Source organism: Talpa occidentalis, unplaced genomic scaffold (assembly GCF_014898055.3).
Source record: "Talpa occidentalis isolate TD23 unplaced genomic scaffold, MPIMG_talOcc4v2.1 talOcc4.16, whole genome shotgun sequence".
Lineage (NCBI taxonomy): Eukaryota > Metazoa > Chordata > Mammalia > Eulipotyphla > Talpidae > Talpa > Talpa occidentalis.
This window is the reverse complement of record NW_023601653.1, coordinates 39,173,326-39,192,857: the sequence shown is the minus strand read 5'-3', so window position 1 is coordinate 39,192,857 and position 19,532 is coordinate 39,173,326. Positions and strand designations below refer to the sequence as shown.

At 36.1% G+C, this 19,532-nt stretch overlaps 1 protein-coding gene across 1 annotated transcript in view; it reads left to right on the top strand.

Annotated features, from left to right (window-relative positions):
* LEMD3 (LEM domain containing 3) overlaps window positions 1–19,532 on the top strand; it is a 63,804-nt gene that overhangs the window by 26,663 nt on the left and 17,609 nt on the right. The window contains 3 exon segments of the mRNA XM_037514051.2: window positions 280–317; window positions 4,667–4,733; window positions 6,703–6,770. Coding sequence (XP_037369948.1) covers window positions 280–317; window positions 4,667–4,733; window positions 6,703–6,770 — 173 coding nt within the window.

Sequence of the window (19,532 nt, the reverse complement as noted above, 5' to 3'; positions counted from 1 at the left end):
ATAAGTGATAGAGTTGGGACTGAACTTACTGTCACTGACATCAATCAGAACACCTGCTCTCAGTTTTTACAGATAAAACCCTTAATTCAAAGTGAGAATGGTAAGTGTTGTAAATCCGAAAAATTACTTCTCCAATCTTTATCATCATCAAGCTTGTTTTCATGTTTACATTCAGGTTTAGCATAGTATATACTGGCATTTCAGGGTGCATATTTAAGGGGGTTCTAATTCTCATTCTTAAATGATGCTAATAGTTCTCTCTTTTTCTTTCCTTGATAGTAGAAAACCCTGTTGATGAAACATTTGGAAAAATACAAGTAAGTAAAAAATCATAATACTGATATTTTGTCTGTTTTATATAATAAAGGGATAGGATGACTATCAACTAAAAATAGAATTTTAAAGTTTCTTTTAGACAAAAGCAGTATTTTCCTATTTTAAGTGTTCCTTAATTAATGCATAATTAAATCTGACATAGATTTCTCCTAAGAGCTAAATTATGTATCACTTTAATGTGAAAGCCAACTGCCAAGAGAAATGGAGGTGGCATGTCACCTGGAAATCTGATTTTACCCTATTGTCTTAAGTTCTTGGATACTCAAGTGGTGTTTGTCCTCTTTGTCCTTGGCTCTCTTTGTGTCTTTTGCTCATTGGCATGCCTCTTTAACCATCAGGAAGGCAAAGGACTTAAAAGGAATCATATCCCTTAGGCTACCTGTCACTCCTTAATCTTTCTGAAGGTGCTAAAATATTAAGCCACATTTACTCATGAAAATATTTTCTAGTTATATCATTATTGGCACTTCAAAGATAAAGATACTTTAGCTTATTTTATAATAACAATTGATTTTTTATTATAGAAACTAATTGTAATATAGTCCTATATAGAAAACATTTGTTTTACTAAAGGATGTATACTGATGTATAATGAGATTCATAGAGTATTACTTTAGATTGTTAGACTGGAACTTTGTAATGATTATTTTTAGTAATATTTTATTGTAGTGATACTTGTTTTTTAGAAGTTGATTGTCAGAACATTAAGTGTAACACTGCTGCTGGCATCATAATTTGAATTTATATGATTACTCAGTGGATATTGGAAATGTAAGGCTTTTTCGTCTGTGTTTTCCCCCCATGGGGGGGAAATGAAGTTCTGAACCTTTGAATAATAGTAATAATTGTAACGAAGATAAAAGCAGTTCACTTATATTATTCTGTGTCAGGTACCATGCCAAGTTAAATTCCATTATTATTTAATCAGAGACTTGATACAAATAGTTGAAAATATCCTTGAAGAGAAACTTGGCTGAGAATAGAAGAGGGAAATATATAAATGTGACTATGTATATTGCTTCAGAGAATATTACATGTTGCTGAAAGATAATCTAGACCTTGCCAGAACAGGTAGCTATTTCAAATTACAAAATTATTTTTGTTTGATGAGAGTTTATTTGAAAGCTTGCATCAAATATGGATTTATTGGGCCTGCCTGGTGGCACAAGGGTTAAGACTCAGCACTAATGAAACTGTTGGCAGCTACTGTAGCACAAGTTCAATCCTTGGTGGGGGACCTAAACCACATGGTTCGGCAGACCTCTGCTGTCCGGCTTGCTGCTTCCCTTGGCAGTGTGTTTCAGTCAATCCTCTATTCTGCTCCCCACTCTGTTTCTGTTGAATCCTCTCATTCCCCCCCACCCCCCCACACACACACCTCTGGTTTACACCCCAGTTCTTGTATGCATAAATAAATCTTCTTTTTTTTAAAGGATTTAGTTATAGATTAAATGATTAGGGTGATTAGGGAAGCCAGTAGATAGACACATTTGAACTGAATGTTAGGAAACAATCTGAAAAGCAATCTGAATGGAAGACTGAAAGTATAAGTCAATCAGAAAGTACTTTAAACTTTGATTTATATAATTTTCAGATTCACTTCTAACTTAGTATACTGCTACTAATAATAATTGAACCCAAAGCCATTCTGTTTCTCAAAATTGATTGGTTCACATTAATAACACATGCCATGAAAACTATCTAGTTCATACATTAGTTCATTGATTGTATATTTGAGACCCCTGCAATGTATAAATGACAATTTTTAAAAGATTGGGATTAAAAAAATACTTTTTGAAAAAAAATGTAGTTGAGCTTTTTGGGTGCTTTAATTCTCTGTGTGAGAATGTTACCTAGCCCAGTGAAAATATCTGTGAATTGAAAGATGACGTTTATTTATTACCAATAAATAGTCACTAAAGATATAATCATAGGGTGGACATCAGATTTTGGGATGTAGTTTTGTTTTTGAAAGGAGAAAGGGAATGGGCATGATCAGGACATATGAAACAAAGGAAATCTCATTTTCAAGATAAATCTCTTTTTCCAGAGAGAAAACAAATTTCCTTTAATCCCAAAGCTTAATCAAATTTACCTTGGTTTTATGTATGTAGTCCATAAGCTGCACTATCATGGGAACTGCTCATCCCATTATGTTAAACATTTATTAATATTGATTTTGTGGTTTAATACATCACAAATGTATAACTTCCAGAATCTTGGGTTTCAGCACCTATAGTAATTTTTTTTTAATTACATTTTCATTCTTTTTTTTTTTGTTTGGTTTTTTAAGATTTATTTTTATTTATTTATTTATTAATACAAGCACTGGGTACCGTCAGAAGCGCGGGAAGGTGAGAGAATTCACCAGAGCAGGGAGCAGAGCAGGCAGAAGGACCAAAGTACACTGCTGAGGGGAGCAGTGGGCGGCAGGAGAGGTCTGCAGCCATGTGGGACCCTTCTCCAGTGGCCGGGGAGCAGCCGGGGATCGAACTGGCACTGCAGAGGCTGCGGGCAGCCTCACAATCCAGTGCTCAACTGCTGCGCCACTGAGGTGGCCCTATCGTAATTTTTGATGTCTGATTTTGGCAGTTTGAATTTTAAGCTTTACTCTATGATAAGTATTGCCTTCATTTAGAATCTAATTGAAATAGAGTTGTTGGGTGAAAAACCAAAAGGGGTGGAAGGCAAATAATCAGCTGAAGGAATGTTACTTATAAACTCTTTTACATAAAACTAAGGACTCAGCTGTTGGTCAGTTTTATTCTTTCTAGTGTCAGCGATTTAAGCTACATTGACAAAAAGGTGCCACCCATAGTGTGCAAAAGAGACATGAGTCTCTTCTGTCTCTTGAAATACAGCCTGAAAACAAATGAATGAGATTGCATTGTCATTGGGCGTGCCTGATTTTTCTCCTGGTAATATTCATTCAGTAGTCCTGTTAGACACTCAGGAAGAAAGGAAATAATAAAGACATAGCCCCTGATGAATCATGAATTTATGTGTAATAGTGTGAAAAGTTATTTTCCTCTCCTATCCTTCCTCCCTCATTGCTTATATTGGTTCCTCTTTATTGTGATTATCTTAAGCACCCTAACAGGGTGCTTAAATTCTACTACTGCATAATCTCTTCTCTGGTCCCCTTTTTTCAAAGTTGTCAGTAATATTCTTTATGTACCAGTCTTTTTACTTCTAAATTTTCAGAAGGAAGCCAAATCTTTTTTTTGCTGTCTGGGACTCTAGTGGTTGATTTCAAATCACTTTTCCAGTGTTTTTCTGAGTCAGTGTAGGTTACTGGTTGTGTAAGAAATATAATCAGTGCTTTTATACCTTGATATCCTGGCTCACATTTTTTCTTTTGCCTGGATATAGTTCAGTTCTGTTCGTTCTGTGAAACTCAGCTTTAATATTCTTCCATAAATGAATCTTCCCTTCCTCTTCTGTATACTTTATACTTTGTAACTGCAGTGAACACCATATGTTTTTTGTCTGAGAACAGACAACATCTTGTGCATTGGGTCTCTTGCTTTGCTGACAACAGTTCTTAAATCCTAGTAAATGCTCATTAAGATGCTTGTTTCGGTTTAATGGTTCTTGAGTTTACTCAGGGCTACTTTGGGGGCCTACAGGAGGTTGAGGGACAAAGTGACGATACTAATTTCCTTAATTATTATGTGGTTGAATCATGTAACACAAAGAAAAGCCTTGAAGAAAACAGTTCTAAAACAACAATATACATGTGTATATATTGTGTAGAGGGAAATTGGAAGCATTGCTTTGGTAGTTGAAATTTGTTGTGCATAGGGACTCTTTTTAGCACTAACTTTAGTGTTAATTTCCCAAGCATTGTCAAGAAAGTAAACCATTTAAAGATTTATTTTATTTATTTATGCATACAAGAGCTGGGGTGTAGGCCAGAGGTGCCGAAGGGTAAGAGGATTCACCAGAGGCAGAGAGGGGATCTACTGAAATACGCTGCTGAGGGGAACAGCAGGTAAGACAGGAGAGGTCTGCTGCACCATGTGGTTTAGGTCCCTGGCCAGGGATTGAACTTGTGCTGCAGTGGCTGCTGATAGCGTCCTAGTGCTGAGAATTAACCCCTTGTGCCACCAGGGAGGCCCAAGAAAATAAACCATTTAGAGTGATGATTTAGATTCTTTGATTCGATTCTTTAAAATATGGTAGTCATTGTTTATATATGCATTTGTCTTTCAGATTAGGTCGCTTCTGTGATCTTAAATTTATTTACTTTTAAAAAATAATATAATTACTTGGTGCATGTTTATTTCTTTGCAATTGGATATTTTATAATAATTTCTTTTAATTTTAGGAAAGTGAGAAAAATCTCATGATGAACACTTTATACAAGCTTCATGATCGGTTGGCACAGCTTGCAGGTAAACTGTTTTTAACATTCATAGTCTACAAATTTTTTTAAAAATATGTAGCATGCCCTATCAGTAAAAAGTTTTTCTCAAGTCCAGTATTATATCTGTGGAATGTTTTCTCTTTAGAATGTTTGATTACCTAAATGGAGTGGGTTTTTATTTTTATAGATCTATTTCATCAAGGACTTTTCCCTGCCTGCTGTATGTATTAGATGAAGTGTGTGTGTGTGGGTGTGGGTGTGTGTGTTGTATTATGTAATTTTAAAGTTAACAAAAATTTTTTTTCATTAGTAGTAACATTCTGAAAGCTTAAATAGCAATTAAATTGGGTGATCAATGAATTAAATTCTAGATTAACTAAAATAGTGCAAATTTTCTTTTGGTTGTTTAGGTTTCATCCCCTTGGGTAAAATAAATATATTCTCCAAGAATTTTTCTCCTAGCTTATTGTATTTTCCTCATATTCTGCTCTTAGTAAGTTTTTGAGAGCTCTCAAGTATCAGCATATCTGCAATAATAATTATTTAGGTGAATTGGTATCAAGTTCAGCATCTTTAAGCTGCAGTAGCAGGTTATCTCTGATTACCTTTTAGCATTTTTAAGTTATTCTTTCTTAACATAATCTGAAAGAAGAGACTTTGGGTTGTCTTCTAATAAGACCAAAAAAATTAAAACATAGTTTTCTAAACTTTCATATGTAGCAAATATTTTTGGAGAAGCCAGACCAATAGTAAGTAGGTAAGTGTAGAACTTCCCTGGTTGAATGGAGGCATGTAGGATCCCGAGATTTCCCCATCCTCTTATTAAACTTTGTTTTTTTTCCCTTTGGTTTCTTAATTTTGGTCAGTGTTTAGGTTCATAATTCTCTGATACCACTAAAAGCTGCCTTTGCATTGGCTAACAGACTTCCATATTCATATACTGCAAACTCATGACATTTACTTGCTATGCCCTAGGACCAAGAAATAGGTCAAATATATACTCTAGCTAAGAATTCTTGATGTTGCCACCCCAGCTTTTATACCTGTCTTTATCACGTTGTATTATGAAGTTTGCTAGTTCAGCATAATCTGGGATGCTTTTAAAGATACAAATTCTTTCCTCTAAAACAGATTTGGCTAACTTTTCTGTGAAGGGGCCAGATAGTGAATATTTTAGGTTTTGTGGGCTAGACTGTCTCTGTTCTGACATAGCATGAAAACAGTCGTAGATAATACATAAACACAAGAGCGTGTCTGTTCCAATAAAACTTCATTTATAAAAGACATAGTTTGGCCTATGGATTGTAGTTTGCCAATGACTGCTGTAGATCTATGGAATCTAAATCTCTGAGGGTGTATTATGAGGTTTAAAGACTTGTTCATCTAATTGGTATTTCTTCCCTTTTTATAACTATGGCCATTAAAATCTGGCAAAAATATTAAGTTGGAATATGATTACTTTTATGATAGAAACATTTGCCACGGATTTTTACTTTGTACTGTTATGTCATTTTTTAAAAACTGCTTTAAAAAGAGTGCAGGATAAACTAATAATAGAATTAAAGTTCAATATAAGGATAATTGAGCTCTATGAACTACAGATAGCCTGAAAGAAAAGGCCTTGGATTGTTTACTAAATAGTTACAAGAAAAGGAAAATTAATTTTCAAACTTTTGTTCATAGCACATCCTTTCATAGAAACCAAGTTATAACTAGGAACTTCTATTTAATTTCACTGTTGATCTGTGTTATAATAATTTTTACAAAATTTGTAGTACCCCTTGCTTAAAGATAGACTTAGGTTGTCATTTATGTAAAGATAATTGTTTATTTGTATTATTTACTGGATTTGTTTCCTAGAAAATATAAATAACATTGCTCATTTTTTTACTGATTATGATATAGCCTATAGTTACGTAACTTGTAAAATATTTGATAAATTGTATTTTCTTCTGTTTACTGTAGTACTAACTTTAATAATATGCCAATCTTTACAGGAGATCATGAATGTGGCAGTTCTAGTCAGAGAACCCTTTCTGTCCAAGAGGCAGCTGCATATTTAAAAGTAAGCAGTGAAATTAGAATTTTAATAGCTTTATTTATAAAGTTTATATAAATCAGAACCATACACTTGATTACTTCAATTGTACTGTTAAAAGCTTTGGGACTACTATTTGTTATAATATGAACAGATAAAGCACAATTGCACATTTTTGTTTTAAAACATTCTCTTTGAAAGGAGAATGCATCTTGATGTGGAATGGGTAATAAGCAGTATTGGTAAGTAGCATGTAAGAAAACATCTTGTCATTTATTTCAAATATTCCGCCTCAGGTTAATTTCATCTTTGAAAACTTGGAAGATGAGTTTTCTTTTCTCCAACCACCTTCCATTATACCTCTTTGACCCTTTCTCCCTCCCTATCCCTCTTAATCTCAGAAACCTCTCTTTGTTCATGAATGTCCTCTAGTTTGTATTTATTTTGCTTTGTCATTTCATTTCCTGATTGTATCTTGGATATTAACCCCATGTTAATTGTGTAATTAGTCTTATTCATATATATGAATAAAGATACATATATTTGTCTTTCTGACTTGCTTTTTTACAATACCTAATTCTCTTGAGCTCCACTGTTTTGCTATAAATGATTATATTTTGTCTTTCTTTATAGCTGACCAGTATTCCATTGTGTGTCTGTAGCACATCTTCTTGATCCAGTCCTCTATCACTGGGCACTTAGCTTGCTTCCAAGTCCTGCCTATTATAAATAATACTGCAGTAAACATTGTGGAACATATAATTTTTTTGAGTTGATGGCTTCATGTTCTTTAGATAGATACCCAAAAGTGGGATTGTTGAGTCATATGGTATTTCCATTCTTGATTTTTCTAAGATAAGCCTAGATGGCCTTCTAAAATGGCTATACCAGTATATATTCTCACCAACAAAATTTTAGGGTTCCCCTTTCTCTAATACCTCTCCAGCACTTGTTGGGGTCTTTATAATACATGTTATTCTCAGAAGTGTGACATCTTCATTGTGAATTTGTAAGTAATTTCCTTAAGTAATATTGAACATTTTTGCATATATCCATTGTCCTTCTGGATACCCTCTTTGGAGAATTGACTGTGCTTATCTGTTGCTCATTTACTAATTGGAGTGTTTATTTTGTTGTTGTTGTTAAATTAAGTTTTTTGTATATTTACCTCATGTCAATTGTGTAATTTGTGAATATTTTCTCCCATTCAGTATGATGACTTTCTAATCTCTTTCTGTTTTCTCTTTAAATGGAGGTAATCACAGTTTATTTTTGCTTTATTTTCTTTGCCATAATGGTTGAACCTCTAAAAACATCTGGGCCAATGTTCTCTTTACTGTTGTGGGTCTTACATTTAAGTCTTTAATCCATTTTGATTTGACTTTTGTATATGGAGTTAGATTGTTCCAATTTCATCCTTTTACATATCCCTCCAGATTTCCCAGCACCTTTGTTAAATAGACTTGTCCTTTTCTCTGTTGCATGGTCTTGGTTCTTTTCTCATAAATTAGGTGTTGATACATGCATGGATTTTTTTCTGGACTTTCAAGTCTGTTTGATCCATGTGTCTATTTTGATTTCAGTACCACAGTGTTTTAATTACAGTTGCTTAAAATCAGCTAACATGATGCCTCCATTTTTCTTTTTGTCAGGATTACTGTAGCTCTCCAGAGCCTTTATATGGCTCTATTATATAAACTTTAATATTTTTTGTTCTATTTTCATCAGGAATATGTTGGTATTTTAATGGGAATTGCATTACATCTGTATATTAATTTTAGTAAAATAGTCATTTTGACAGCATTGATTCTCCCCATTTGTGAAAATGGACTATCTTTCCATCTGTTTATGGTTTGTTCTATATCCTTTAGTATAGTCTTGTAGTTTTGGTTGTATTTCCTTCATCTCTTTAGGTTAATTCCTACGTATTTAGTTGTTTTTGATGCAATTGTGAGTGAGATTATTAATTTTTTTCTTGTCATTATTTGTATATAAAGATGCAACAGGTTTTTGTATGTTAATTTTGTAAATAACCACTTTGCTACATTAAATCATTGTTACTAATAGTTTTTGGTGGAGCCTTCAGGGTTTTCTATGTATTGTATCACATCATCTGAAAATGATAGTTTACTTTCTTTTCCAATAGGAATTCCTTTTATTATTTGTTGTCTGATTGCTCTAGCTGAAACCTCTAAAACTAAACAGAAGTGGTGACAGTGGGCATCCTTGACTTGTTCTTTCTAATTTAAAGCTGAAGAATATATACCATTTGTCATTTAATAACAGGGATATGTACTGAGAAATGAATCATTAGAAAATTTTGTAATTATGTGAAAGTTTAGAGTATAATTATACCCTTCTATAAACCAAGGCTATGTAGTGTAACCTACTGGGACCATTATCATGTATGTGATCTGTCAGCCAGAACATTGTTAATTGGGACATGTGTATATATCATATATTCTTTATTCTTTATCTGTTGATGGCATTAGGTTGTTAACCATACCGATGACTATTACGCATAATACTGCAGTGAGCATGGGAGTACAGATAATTCTTAGATATTATTTTCTGTAGTTTTGGATAAAATCCCAGAAGTGGGATTGCTGGGTTATATGATAGTTCCAGTTTTAATTTTTGGGAGAACTTCCATACTGGTTTTTTTACCAGCTATACCATTTTACGTTCTCACCAATATGGCAGAAAAGTTTCCTTTTTCTTTTGTTTACATCCACTTTTTTTTAAAATGGCCATCCTATTAGGTATAAGGTGATAATCTTACTGTGGTGTTAATTTGCATTTCCCTAATGATTAGTGATGTACAGCATCTTTTCCTATACCTATTGGACATTTGTGGGTTTTTTTGAGAAATGTTTTATTTTTAATTTGATTGGTTTTGTTGTCATTTTTAGTCGTAAAGTTTTACTTATTTTGTAGATAAACCCTTATCAGAAAATGGATTGTAAATATATTCTCCCATTCCATAGATTGCCTTTGCTATGTAGAAGCTCTTTATTTTTTTTTTTAAAGATTTATTGATTGATTGATTGATTGATTTATACATGCATGCATACAAGCACTGGGTACAGTCAGAAGCGCAGGAGGGTGAGAGAATTCACCAGAGCCAGAGCGGGGAGCAGAGCAGGCAGAAGGACCGAAGTACACTGCTGAGGGGAGCAGCGGGCAGCAGGAGAGGTCTGCACGCCATGTGGGACCCTCCTCCGGTGGCGGGGGAGCAGCCGGGGATCGAACCGGCGCTGCAGGGGCTGTGGGCAGCTTCGCAACCCAGCACTCAACCGCTGCGCCACCGGGGAGGCCCTGTAGAAGCTCTTTAGTTTGTGTAATCCAATTTATCTGTTTTTGCTCATGTTGCCTGTTTTTGATGTCATGTCCAGAAAAGCATTGCCAAGACCAATCCCTTGAAGCTTTTCCCTTAGTTTTTCTAGATTTGTAGCATTTTTGTCTTATGTCATAAGTTTTGACTCCATTTTGCTTTTTTTTAACTTTATTTTATCATTATTTTTAAAAGATCTATTTATTTATACAAGCACTGGGTACAGTCAGAAGCGCGGAAGGGTGAGAGAATTCACCAGAGCCAGAGCGGGGAATAGAACAGGCAGAATGACGAAGTACACTGCTGAGGGGAGTAGCGGGCGCAGTAGGAGAGGTCTGTCGCGCCATGTGGGACCCTCACCCGACGGCCAGGGTTCGAACTGGCGCTGCAAAGGCTGTGGGCAGCTTCGCCACCCAGTGCTCAACCGCTGCGCCACCGGGGAGACCCCATTTTGAATTGATTTTAATGTATGCTGTAAGATATGGATCTGATTTAATTTTTATGAGTATGGAAATTCAATTTCCTCAACACCATTTGTTGAAGAGACTATCTTCCCATTGTGTGTTCTTAACACCTTTGTCAAAGAAAAGTTGATTGTATAAATTTATTTCTCTTCTTTTCTCCCCTTGGTTTGTAAGTAAACCTTTTTGTCAGTACCATACTGTTTTGGTTGCTGTAGCTTTGTGTTATGTTTTGAAGTTGAATGCTTGAGGCCTCTAGGTTTGTTGTTGTTGATCATAATTGTTTTGGCTATTCAGAGTCCTTTGAGGTTCCACATGAATTTTAGCATTGATATTTCTATTTCTGAAAAAATACCAATAGGATTTTGATGTGGATTGTGTTAAATCTGTTTATTGCTTTAGATAATATGGACATTTTAAAAGTAACCTTTTAATCCATGAACACAAAATGCCTTTCCATTTATTTTGTGTCATCATGGATTTTAGCAATGTTTTGTAATTTTCAGTATCAAATTCTTTTGCCTCCTCCATGAAGTGCATTGCTAAGTATTTTATTCTTTTTGATGTTGTTATAAATGGGATTTTTAAAAAATTATATTTATTGAGGTAATGTTGATTTACATCATGGTATATGTCTGGGGAGTATAGATTTACACCTCTACAATTGAATGTTATTTCACCATAACTACCACCAAAGCCCCAGTAATCCTCCATTAGACCCCCTCTTGTTTCCTCCTACCCCAGCACATCCCCCTTCTGGTAACCTTAGTCATAGTCCAATATCCTCTTTCCATCCTGTTTTCATCCCTCTTCTTCCTCTCCTGGATGCCTCAGATCTTTGTTCAGCTTTCAATGTTTGTTGTTGTCCAACCTTTTGTTTGGTTTCTCTGTATTCCACATATAAGTGAAACCATCTGGTATTTATCTTTCTCATTCTGACTTATTTCACTTAGTATAATCCCTTCCAACTCCATCTGTGTTGTTGCAAATGGTATGCTCTAACTTCCCCTCCCTAGGAAGAAGCCAGAAGTTGGTTTTTCTCCTGCTCATTCTGTGCTGAGCTGGGAAGAAGGGAATTGACTAATACTTGTGTGCTAGTTCATACCGTCTATTTTGGTGATGCACAACCTGGTGCCCATTTCTGTCAGTGATTAGATTCAGGCAAGACAGAAACTAGTACCTCTAGGATGCCCTCCATCCCACCCCCGCAAATCTGAACATTAGATAATTTTTCCGACCTTCTCTTCCCCTTCTCAAAAAGAAACCAGAAAAGTTGGGAGTTTCCTTCTGACCACACCATGCTGTCCCAGGGGAAGGGGCTTTGGTGAATACGTGCCAGGAATTTGCTTTTGCCTTGAGTAAGGGTAGGGAGTCTCTTAACTGATTTTGAGATTTCTCACCATCTGAATTATTCCCTCTATTATTGTGTTTCCATGGGAGATTGTTTAGACCCACCTGGAGACACATATTCAACATTTCTGTTATCTTGCTTATATCCTTTTTTTTTTTAATTTAGAATGTATTGGGTTGTAGGAAAAGTCATGACGCATTTTTGTATAGAAAACAGAAAAAATTTGTCATGCTTTTTCCGACAGCCCATTAGTATAATCCCGAGTCTTTCAACAAGGTTTCAGTGATTGTTTCTCAAGATACGCCTGTCAAAAAAGAGAAATATAGACTCAGTTTTTAACTTACTTCATGACTTATGTAAATACCCAAAAGATGGCAGTCTAATGTGATGGAAGTTAGCGGTGGAGGTCGGTTTTAGTACCGCTACACAGAAGCTGTGCGTCTCAGTAAGGTCCTTCGGCTTTTCTGTACCTGTTTCACACTGCAAAATTGAGACTGTTATTTATAACTGTGGGAGTTGTTGGGAGACGTGCGTGTGCGCGTGTGGGCGTGTGTGTGTGTATGTAGTAACTCAGTGCCTGGTGATTATGGTAACTGTCCAGTAAGTTTTACTTCTCCTGTGTTTCCCAGCTAATTGGTGGTCACTCTGGAGAGGTTTTTAATAACATGCTACAGGATTTGTCTCTCAATCTTTTTTTTTTTTTTTCAATTTTAACCTAGATGAAAATAACATTAATGACATGTTAGTGGATAGAATCAGGCTCCAAAAAGATCTTGACTAAGGAGGGGTTATGATTATGGGACTCTGGCTTACAGATGGAAGAAGAATTGCTAGATGGCAGGGGCAGAGAAAGGACTGCATTAAGTAGGGGACACAGAAATAAACATAAGAAGAGAGCAGAGAATGTGGTGCCTTAAGAGATATTTAAATGTTTTTACTTTTAACAGTGGGAAAAACTGACCCCAGTAAGTGTTACTTTCCTGCTTTCTGTCCCCCACCTTTTCTCCCCCTCAGTTACATTTTTAGAGTGTTAGTGACACAGATTAGTGTTATGGTTATCAATTTCTGGAGCAAGTTACTTACATTTCATAAGGGCCCTGAGTCTCTTAATATCTCTTATACTATATTTGAAGGATGAAAGGAATGGGATAGCACTTGTGGACCAGATAGACCTGGTCAGTAGTTCCGCTGGAGCTGAATAAGAGGCAGTGTTTGGTGTGGGAGGATTTAACCTCTGTTCTTCCTCCTTTATTAATGATTTGATTGCAGCTATGGATCACCAGTAGGATAAGGCATAAGCACGAGACACAGAATCAGAGTTGGGACAGGTAGGGAGGCTGAGCCAGCAGTAGTTAAGTAGAAAACATTAGTTCTACTAAGGATGCTACAAAGAACTTTGCAAAAGCCCCAATGCATGTATTGTGTTCTGGACTGCCTGCATTTGGGGGTTTAAAAAAGACTGATAATAATGAACTCCATTCTTAAAAGACTCTCATATTTTTTTCCCCTGGAATTATTTTTTTGTTTCAGATTGGGTTTTGCTTGCTTGCCTTTATTTATTTTTTAGTTTAGTAGAATTTCTAATTCTACTATTTTTTCTAGTATATTTTTTACATAAGATTCTCAATTATTTTAATTTCATTTCTGAGTAAGCCAAGTGAAGTTTTTTAGATAGAAATGTTTATGCCCTTCTAAATACATTTAGCTCTGTGTGTTTGTGTGTGTTTGATAACCTTTTCTTTATGGAATCCCATTTTCAGATTTTGAAATGCTGTGAAATCTGGTAGGGCTTGTCACCACCAGAGATGCAGTTTGAACTGCTGCTAAAACTATATATATGTATAATAATGATAAAATAAAGCACAAAGCAGGATATTTTCCCCCAAAATAAAATTTTATGGCCTACATAAAAGCTTTTAAGTACTCTTTTTAATGATGCATATTTTTTTAAGCTAACATTAATACTTGCATATGCTTTCATTCACATGAAAAGGAGAAGAAAAACATTTCAAATTCACAGTCTAAGGCTAGCCACTCAATTTATCCCATTTTAATCTATTTCCTCCTAAAATTTGTATTGCTATAAATATTGTGAATATTTTATATTACAAATGTATATATATATTTTAAGTTACTGTGTTTCCTTGTATCATTGAGCAGGTTTGGAAAAATTTTTAACATTACTGGATAAAATTTCTTTACATGATTGTGCTGTGTTGTGTTGGTTTGAATATTTTTTTTTTTAGTATTAGGGAAACACTAAATATTTGCATATAGTTTTGATTTTCTAATCATTTCATTAGCAAAGAGCCCTAGAATGGAAATTACTTGTTTAAAGAGCATGAGTGTTTGTTAATGATTTAGATATATGTTGCCAAATTACTTTCTAATTGGAATGACAGTTTTAGCACAATCTAGCCAAAATTAGATATTTTACCCAAGTACTAGCATATAAGTATGGAAGAACCTCACTACAAAGCTGGTATGAAATAATGATGATAATATGTACATTATAGGCTTTCTGCTTTTGGAAAGAGAGCTATTATACATACATTTTTCATGTATTTCTACTATGGTTTCGTCAGCACATAATTAAGTTTTTGCATTTAGGAGCATATGATCCAAAGAATATGTAGAATTCCTATAGAAAGTTACATTCCCCGATACTTCTAGTGTGCTCGCGCTCTTGCACCCTTGTGTGCGCGCGCGCTCTCTCTCTCTCTCTCTCTCTCTCTTTCTGTCTCTCTCGTGTGTGTGTGTGTGTGTGTGTGTGTGTGTGTGTGTGTGTGTGTGTGTGTGTGTGTGTAAGGTGTAAGATTTGGGGCATAGACCAGAGTTGCAGGAAGGGGAGACAGAGTCGGGAGCAGGGGAGACAGATTAACCAGAGACAGAGTCGGGAGCAGGACAGGTAGATTTACAGAAGCACATTGCAGGGGAACAGCAGGCTAGACTGGAGAGGTCTGCAGTGCCCTATGTTGGTCAGCTCCCTAGCCAGGGATGGAACTCAGGCCTAGTGGTGATAGCTCTGAAACCCAATCCTTAGGCCAGGGAGTCCCCTAGTGCATTTTAAGCATAGTAGTAGATTCTTGATATGTAGTTTGAGGTAGTAAAATGAGTGACTAAATAAGCCTCAGTAAAATTTATTTTCTTGAATTGGATTCTTTACATTCCATTTTTATTTTCTCCCACTTTCTCTTTCAAAGGAAATGTAAATAAACAATAATTAGATTAAATAATTTAAACAATGATTTTCTAATTCCCCTAGTGTCTTCCTTTAGTTTTTAATTCATTTTTAACATTGAAAGCTTGCTTTGATTTGTTATAAGTTAAGAGGTCCCTCTGGTGGAACATTTAGGAAATACAGTATTTTCATGGAAATACATGATTGGTTTTTAAGTTTTGTGGTCTGAGTATTGTAGGGTAGCTTTAATTTCCTAGGTTGCTTTCAAACCCTGTTTAACCTTTAACACAATGAATACGTTTAAGATTTGTGAGGGAAAAAATCGAAGAGAAGATAGGTGTAAATATGCCAAATTATAGGGCTGGAAAATGGCCTACGTAAATGGCCTGTTAATAAAATTGTTTTTGTGGAAAAACAATGTTTTTAAGAAATGGAATGTGCGGGAAATTTCTTAATACATTTTATCAAGTATGATTTATTGTTGTACTATGTACTTGTTACCTCCAATTTGACAGTGATCTTGGCAAAGTAGGTGGTATCAGGCCTGCTTTATAAGGAAACCAAAGTGCAGAGAGATTTAATTATTAGTCACTAATACATAGAACAAATATATTGTAGGTCATATAATAGAACTGGAGATTGAATGGAAATTCTTGTTCTTCTCACCTGCAGTTCTGCCTCTTAACCCAAAATAAGAGTAAAGATCTGAAGAAGTGATCTATGTAGATGCATCTGCATAAATGATATATTATTTCTTGTCTCTACTAAAAGTCACACATACAGCTAATCAGTATTGGAGCCATGACCTAAGTCCAGGCCTGCTTGATTCTCAGGACCATGTTCTTTCCATTATTCCTGAAGGTGAAAGATTAAGTTCCCGAAAATCAATATTGTATTGATTTCTGTATGTTATATTTCAAGTATTTTAAAAGATGGCATGTGTTATATATAGTACATATCATCTCACAATTGATCAAAATAGTCACTAACTGGACAATCACATACCTATTACTATGTAAATTGTCCATTTTATGAGCTATCCCCAATAGTTTTTTTTTTAATTGAGGTATAATTGACATAAAAGATTATATTAGTTTTAGGTGTATAACATAATGGTTTGATAATTTTATATGCTCCAAAATCATCATCACAGTAAGTGTAGTCACCATCTGTAACAACACAAACTTAAAGAAATTCTTTATTCTCATGAGATCTTTTTTGAGATTTACTCTCATGGCAACTTTCATGTGCACTACAGTATTATTAATCATAGTCACTATACTGAACATTACTTCCTCATGGTTATTTCCCTAATTTATAACTGGAATTTTGTACTGGAATCTTGGCCACCCCTCACTCATTTTGCCCATTCCGAATCCCCTTTTCTCTGGCAGCTGCCATTTTCTCTATCTATGCAATTTGTTTCATTCGGTTTGTTCGTTTGTTTTGTTTTAGACTTTGAGAGAAATCAATGGTTATTTGTCTCTCTCCATCTAACTTTTTTTTAAAATATTTTATTATTTATTTATACAAGAACCGGGGTACAGACAAGATGTGCAGGAGGGTGGGAGGATTCACCAGAGACAGACTGGGGAACAGAACAGGCAGTGTCTTCCTTGAGTTTTTAATTCATTTTTAACATTGAAAGCTTGCTTTGATTTGTTATAAGTTAAGAGGTCCCTCTGGGGGAACACTGCTGAGGGGAGCAGTGGGTGAGAAGGAGAGGTCTGCTGCACCATGTGGGTCAGCTCCATGGCCAGGGATCAAACTTGTGCTGCAGTGGCTGCAGATAGCTTCATAGTGCTAATGCTTAACCCCTTATGCCACCAGGGAGGCCCTAACTTATTTCTTTTATAGTAACGTCATGATCCAGCCATGTTGTCGCAGATGGCAAGGTTTCCTTTTTTTTTAATTGCTGACTAGTATATTATGTGTCACTTAATAAGCAAAATATGTTCTGAGAAAGGCTTTGTTAGGCCATTTTGTTCTGTGAATGTCATAGAGTGTAATTACACAAGTGTAGGTGGTATAGCCTACTTTATACCTAGGGTATATAGTATAGCCTATTAGGGTTACCATTGTATGTGCAGTACATTACTGACCAAGGAATGGTGTTAAGCGATACGTGACTCTCTCTGTATGTGTGCACATAAATATGTGTGTGTGCACAGGAGGGGAGGGAGTGGCATGTGCACAAACTCCATATCTTTTTTTTTTTTTTTGCAGTAATACATTTATTGTAAAAAATTTTAAGTATTTTTAACAAGTAAAATAGTTAAAATTCTTTCTCCTCTGATACCACCACTGCTTATTAGTAGTTTCATTAGTAGTATATCCGCAGCCACTGCAGCACTAGTTCCATATCTTCTTTATCCATTCATCCATTGTTGGACACTAGGCTGTTTCTATATCTTGCCTATCATAAATAGCATATGGGTGCACGTTTCTTTTGAACTATTGTTTTTTTGTTTTCTTTGTATAAGTATACAGAAGTGGAATTGCTGGATCATACGATAATTCTTTTTTTTTTTTTTAAGTTTTATTTATGCTTACAAGGGGTACAGGCCAGAGGCGTGGGGCGGAGAGCGGGGTGAGAGCATCCACTAGAGACAGAGTGTGGAACAGAACAGGCCGACTGACCAAAGTACACTGCTGAGGGCAGCAGCAGGCGAGTCAGGAAAGGTCTGCTGTGCTATGTGGGCTGCTCCCTGGCTGGCTGGGATCGAACTCATGCTGGGGAGGCTACGGACAGCTTCACAGGTTGTGTCCCAACCCCTTGAGCAACCAGGGAGGCCCAGATAGTTCTATTTTTAATTTTGGAGGAACCTCCAAACTATTTTCCCTAGTGGGTGCACTAATTTATATTCCCATTAATACTGCACAAGCGTTCCCTTTTTTCTACATCCTTGCCAATACCTGTTATTTCTTGCCTTTTTGATAAGTCATTCTAACAATTGTAGGTGACATCTCATTGTGGTTTTGATTTACATTTCCAGGTGGTTAGTAAGAGAGACCATCTTTTCATTTTCTTTTGGTCATCTGTATGTTTTTCTTGAAAAATCGTCTATTCAGATCTGCCCATTTTTTATTTGGACCCTTGTCATTTGCTATTGAGTTGTATGAGTTCTTTATACATTTTAAATATTTATCCTTTTTTTTTAAAATCTTAACTTTATTTTATTATTATTATTATTTTTTAAAGATTTATTTATTTATTTACACAAGCACTGGGTACAGTCAGAAGCGCGGGAGGGTGAGAGAATTCACCAGAGCGGAGAGCAGAGCAGGCAGAGTGACGAAGTACACTGCTGAGGGGAGCAGCGGGCGGCAGGAGAGGTCTGCGCGCCATGTGGGACCCTCGCCCGGTGGCCGGGGATCGAACCAGAGCTGCAGCGCTCAACCGCTGCACCACCAGGGAGGCCCTAAATATTTATCCTTTATATGATTTGCAAGTGTTTTCTTACCATTCAGTAGATTGCCTTTTTATTTTGTTGATGATTTCCTTTACTGTGCAAAGCCTTTTTACTTTGGTGTAGTTTCCACTAGTTTATTTATTTTTTAAAGCCTTATTTATTTATGCATACAAGAGCTGGGGTACAGGCCAGAGATGCGGGGGGCGGGGGGGCGGTGAGAGGATTCACCAGAGGCAGAGTGGGGAACAAAACAGGCAGACTGACCGAAATATACTGCTGAGGGCGAGACAGGAGAGGTCTACTTCGCCATGCTTTTTTCTCCCTGTCCAGCTGGGGATTGCACTTGTGCTGTAGAGGCTGCGGCTTGCTTCATAGTGCAGTGCTTAACCCCTTGCGCCACCAGGGAGGGCCCCACTAGTTTTTTTTTGCCTCTTTTTTTGCCTTTGCTTTTGGAGTCCAATCCGAAAGATCGTTGCCAACATGGATGGTCAAGGAACTTACCACCTATGTTTTCTTGTAGAAATTTTATTTTTTCAGGTGTTACATTTAAATCTTTCATCTTTTCAGAGTTAATTTTTGTGCATGGTGTAAGGTGACAGTCTTTAGCTCTTTTGCACATGACTGAGTCTTTTACATAAAACAATATTATTTTTGTACTTTGAAACTGTCATCCTACTTCAAAATATCTGACATGGGTTTATTTCTTTATTTAAAAGATTTATTTATTTATGCACACAAGAGCTGGGGTACAGGCCAGAGGTGAGGGGGGGTGAGAGGAATTACCAGAGACACATTGGGGAACAGAACAGGCAGATTGAAATACCCTGCTGACGGGAGCAGTGGGTAAGTCAGGAGAGGTCTGCTGCGCCATGTGGGTTTCTCCCTGGCTGAGGATCGAACTCGTGCTGCAGAGGCTTCGGATAGCTTCATAGGTTGTCTCTTAACCCCTTGCACCACCAGGGAGGCCCTGGCATGGGTTTAAACTGCACTTTTTTTTTACCAATTATTTGAAAGTAAAGTAAATTTAGAATTGTGTATCATGGGTATGT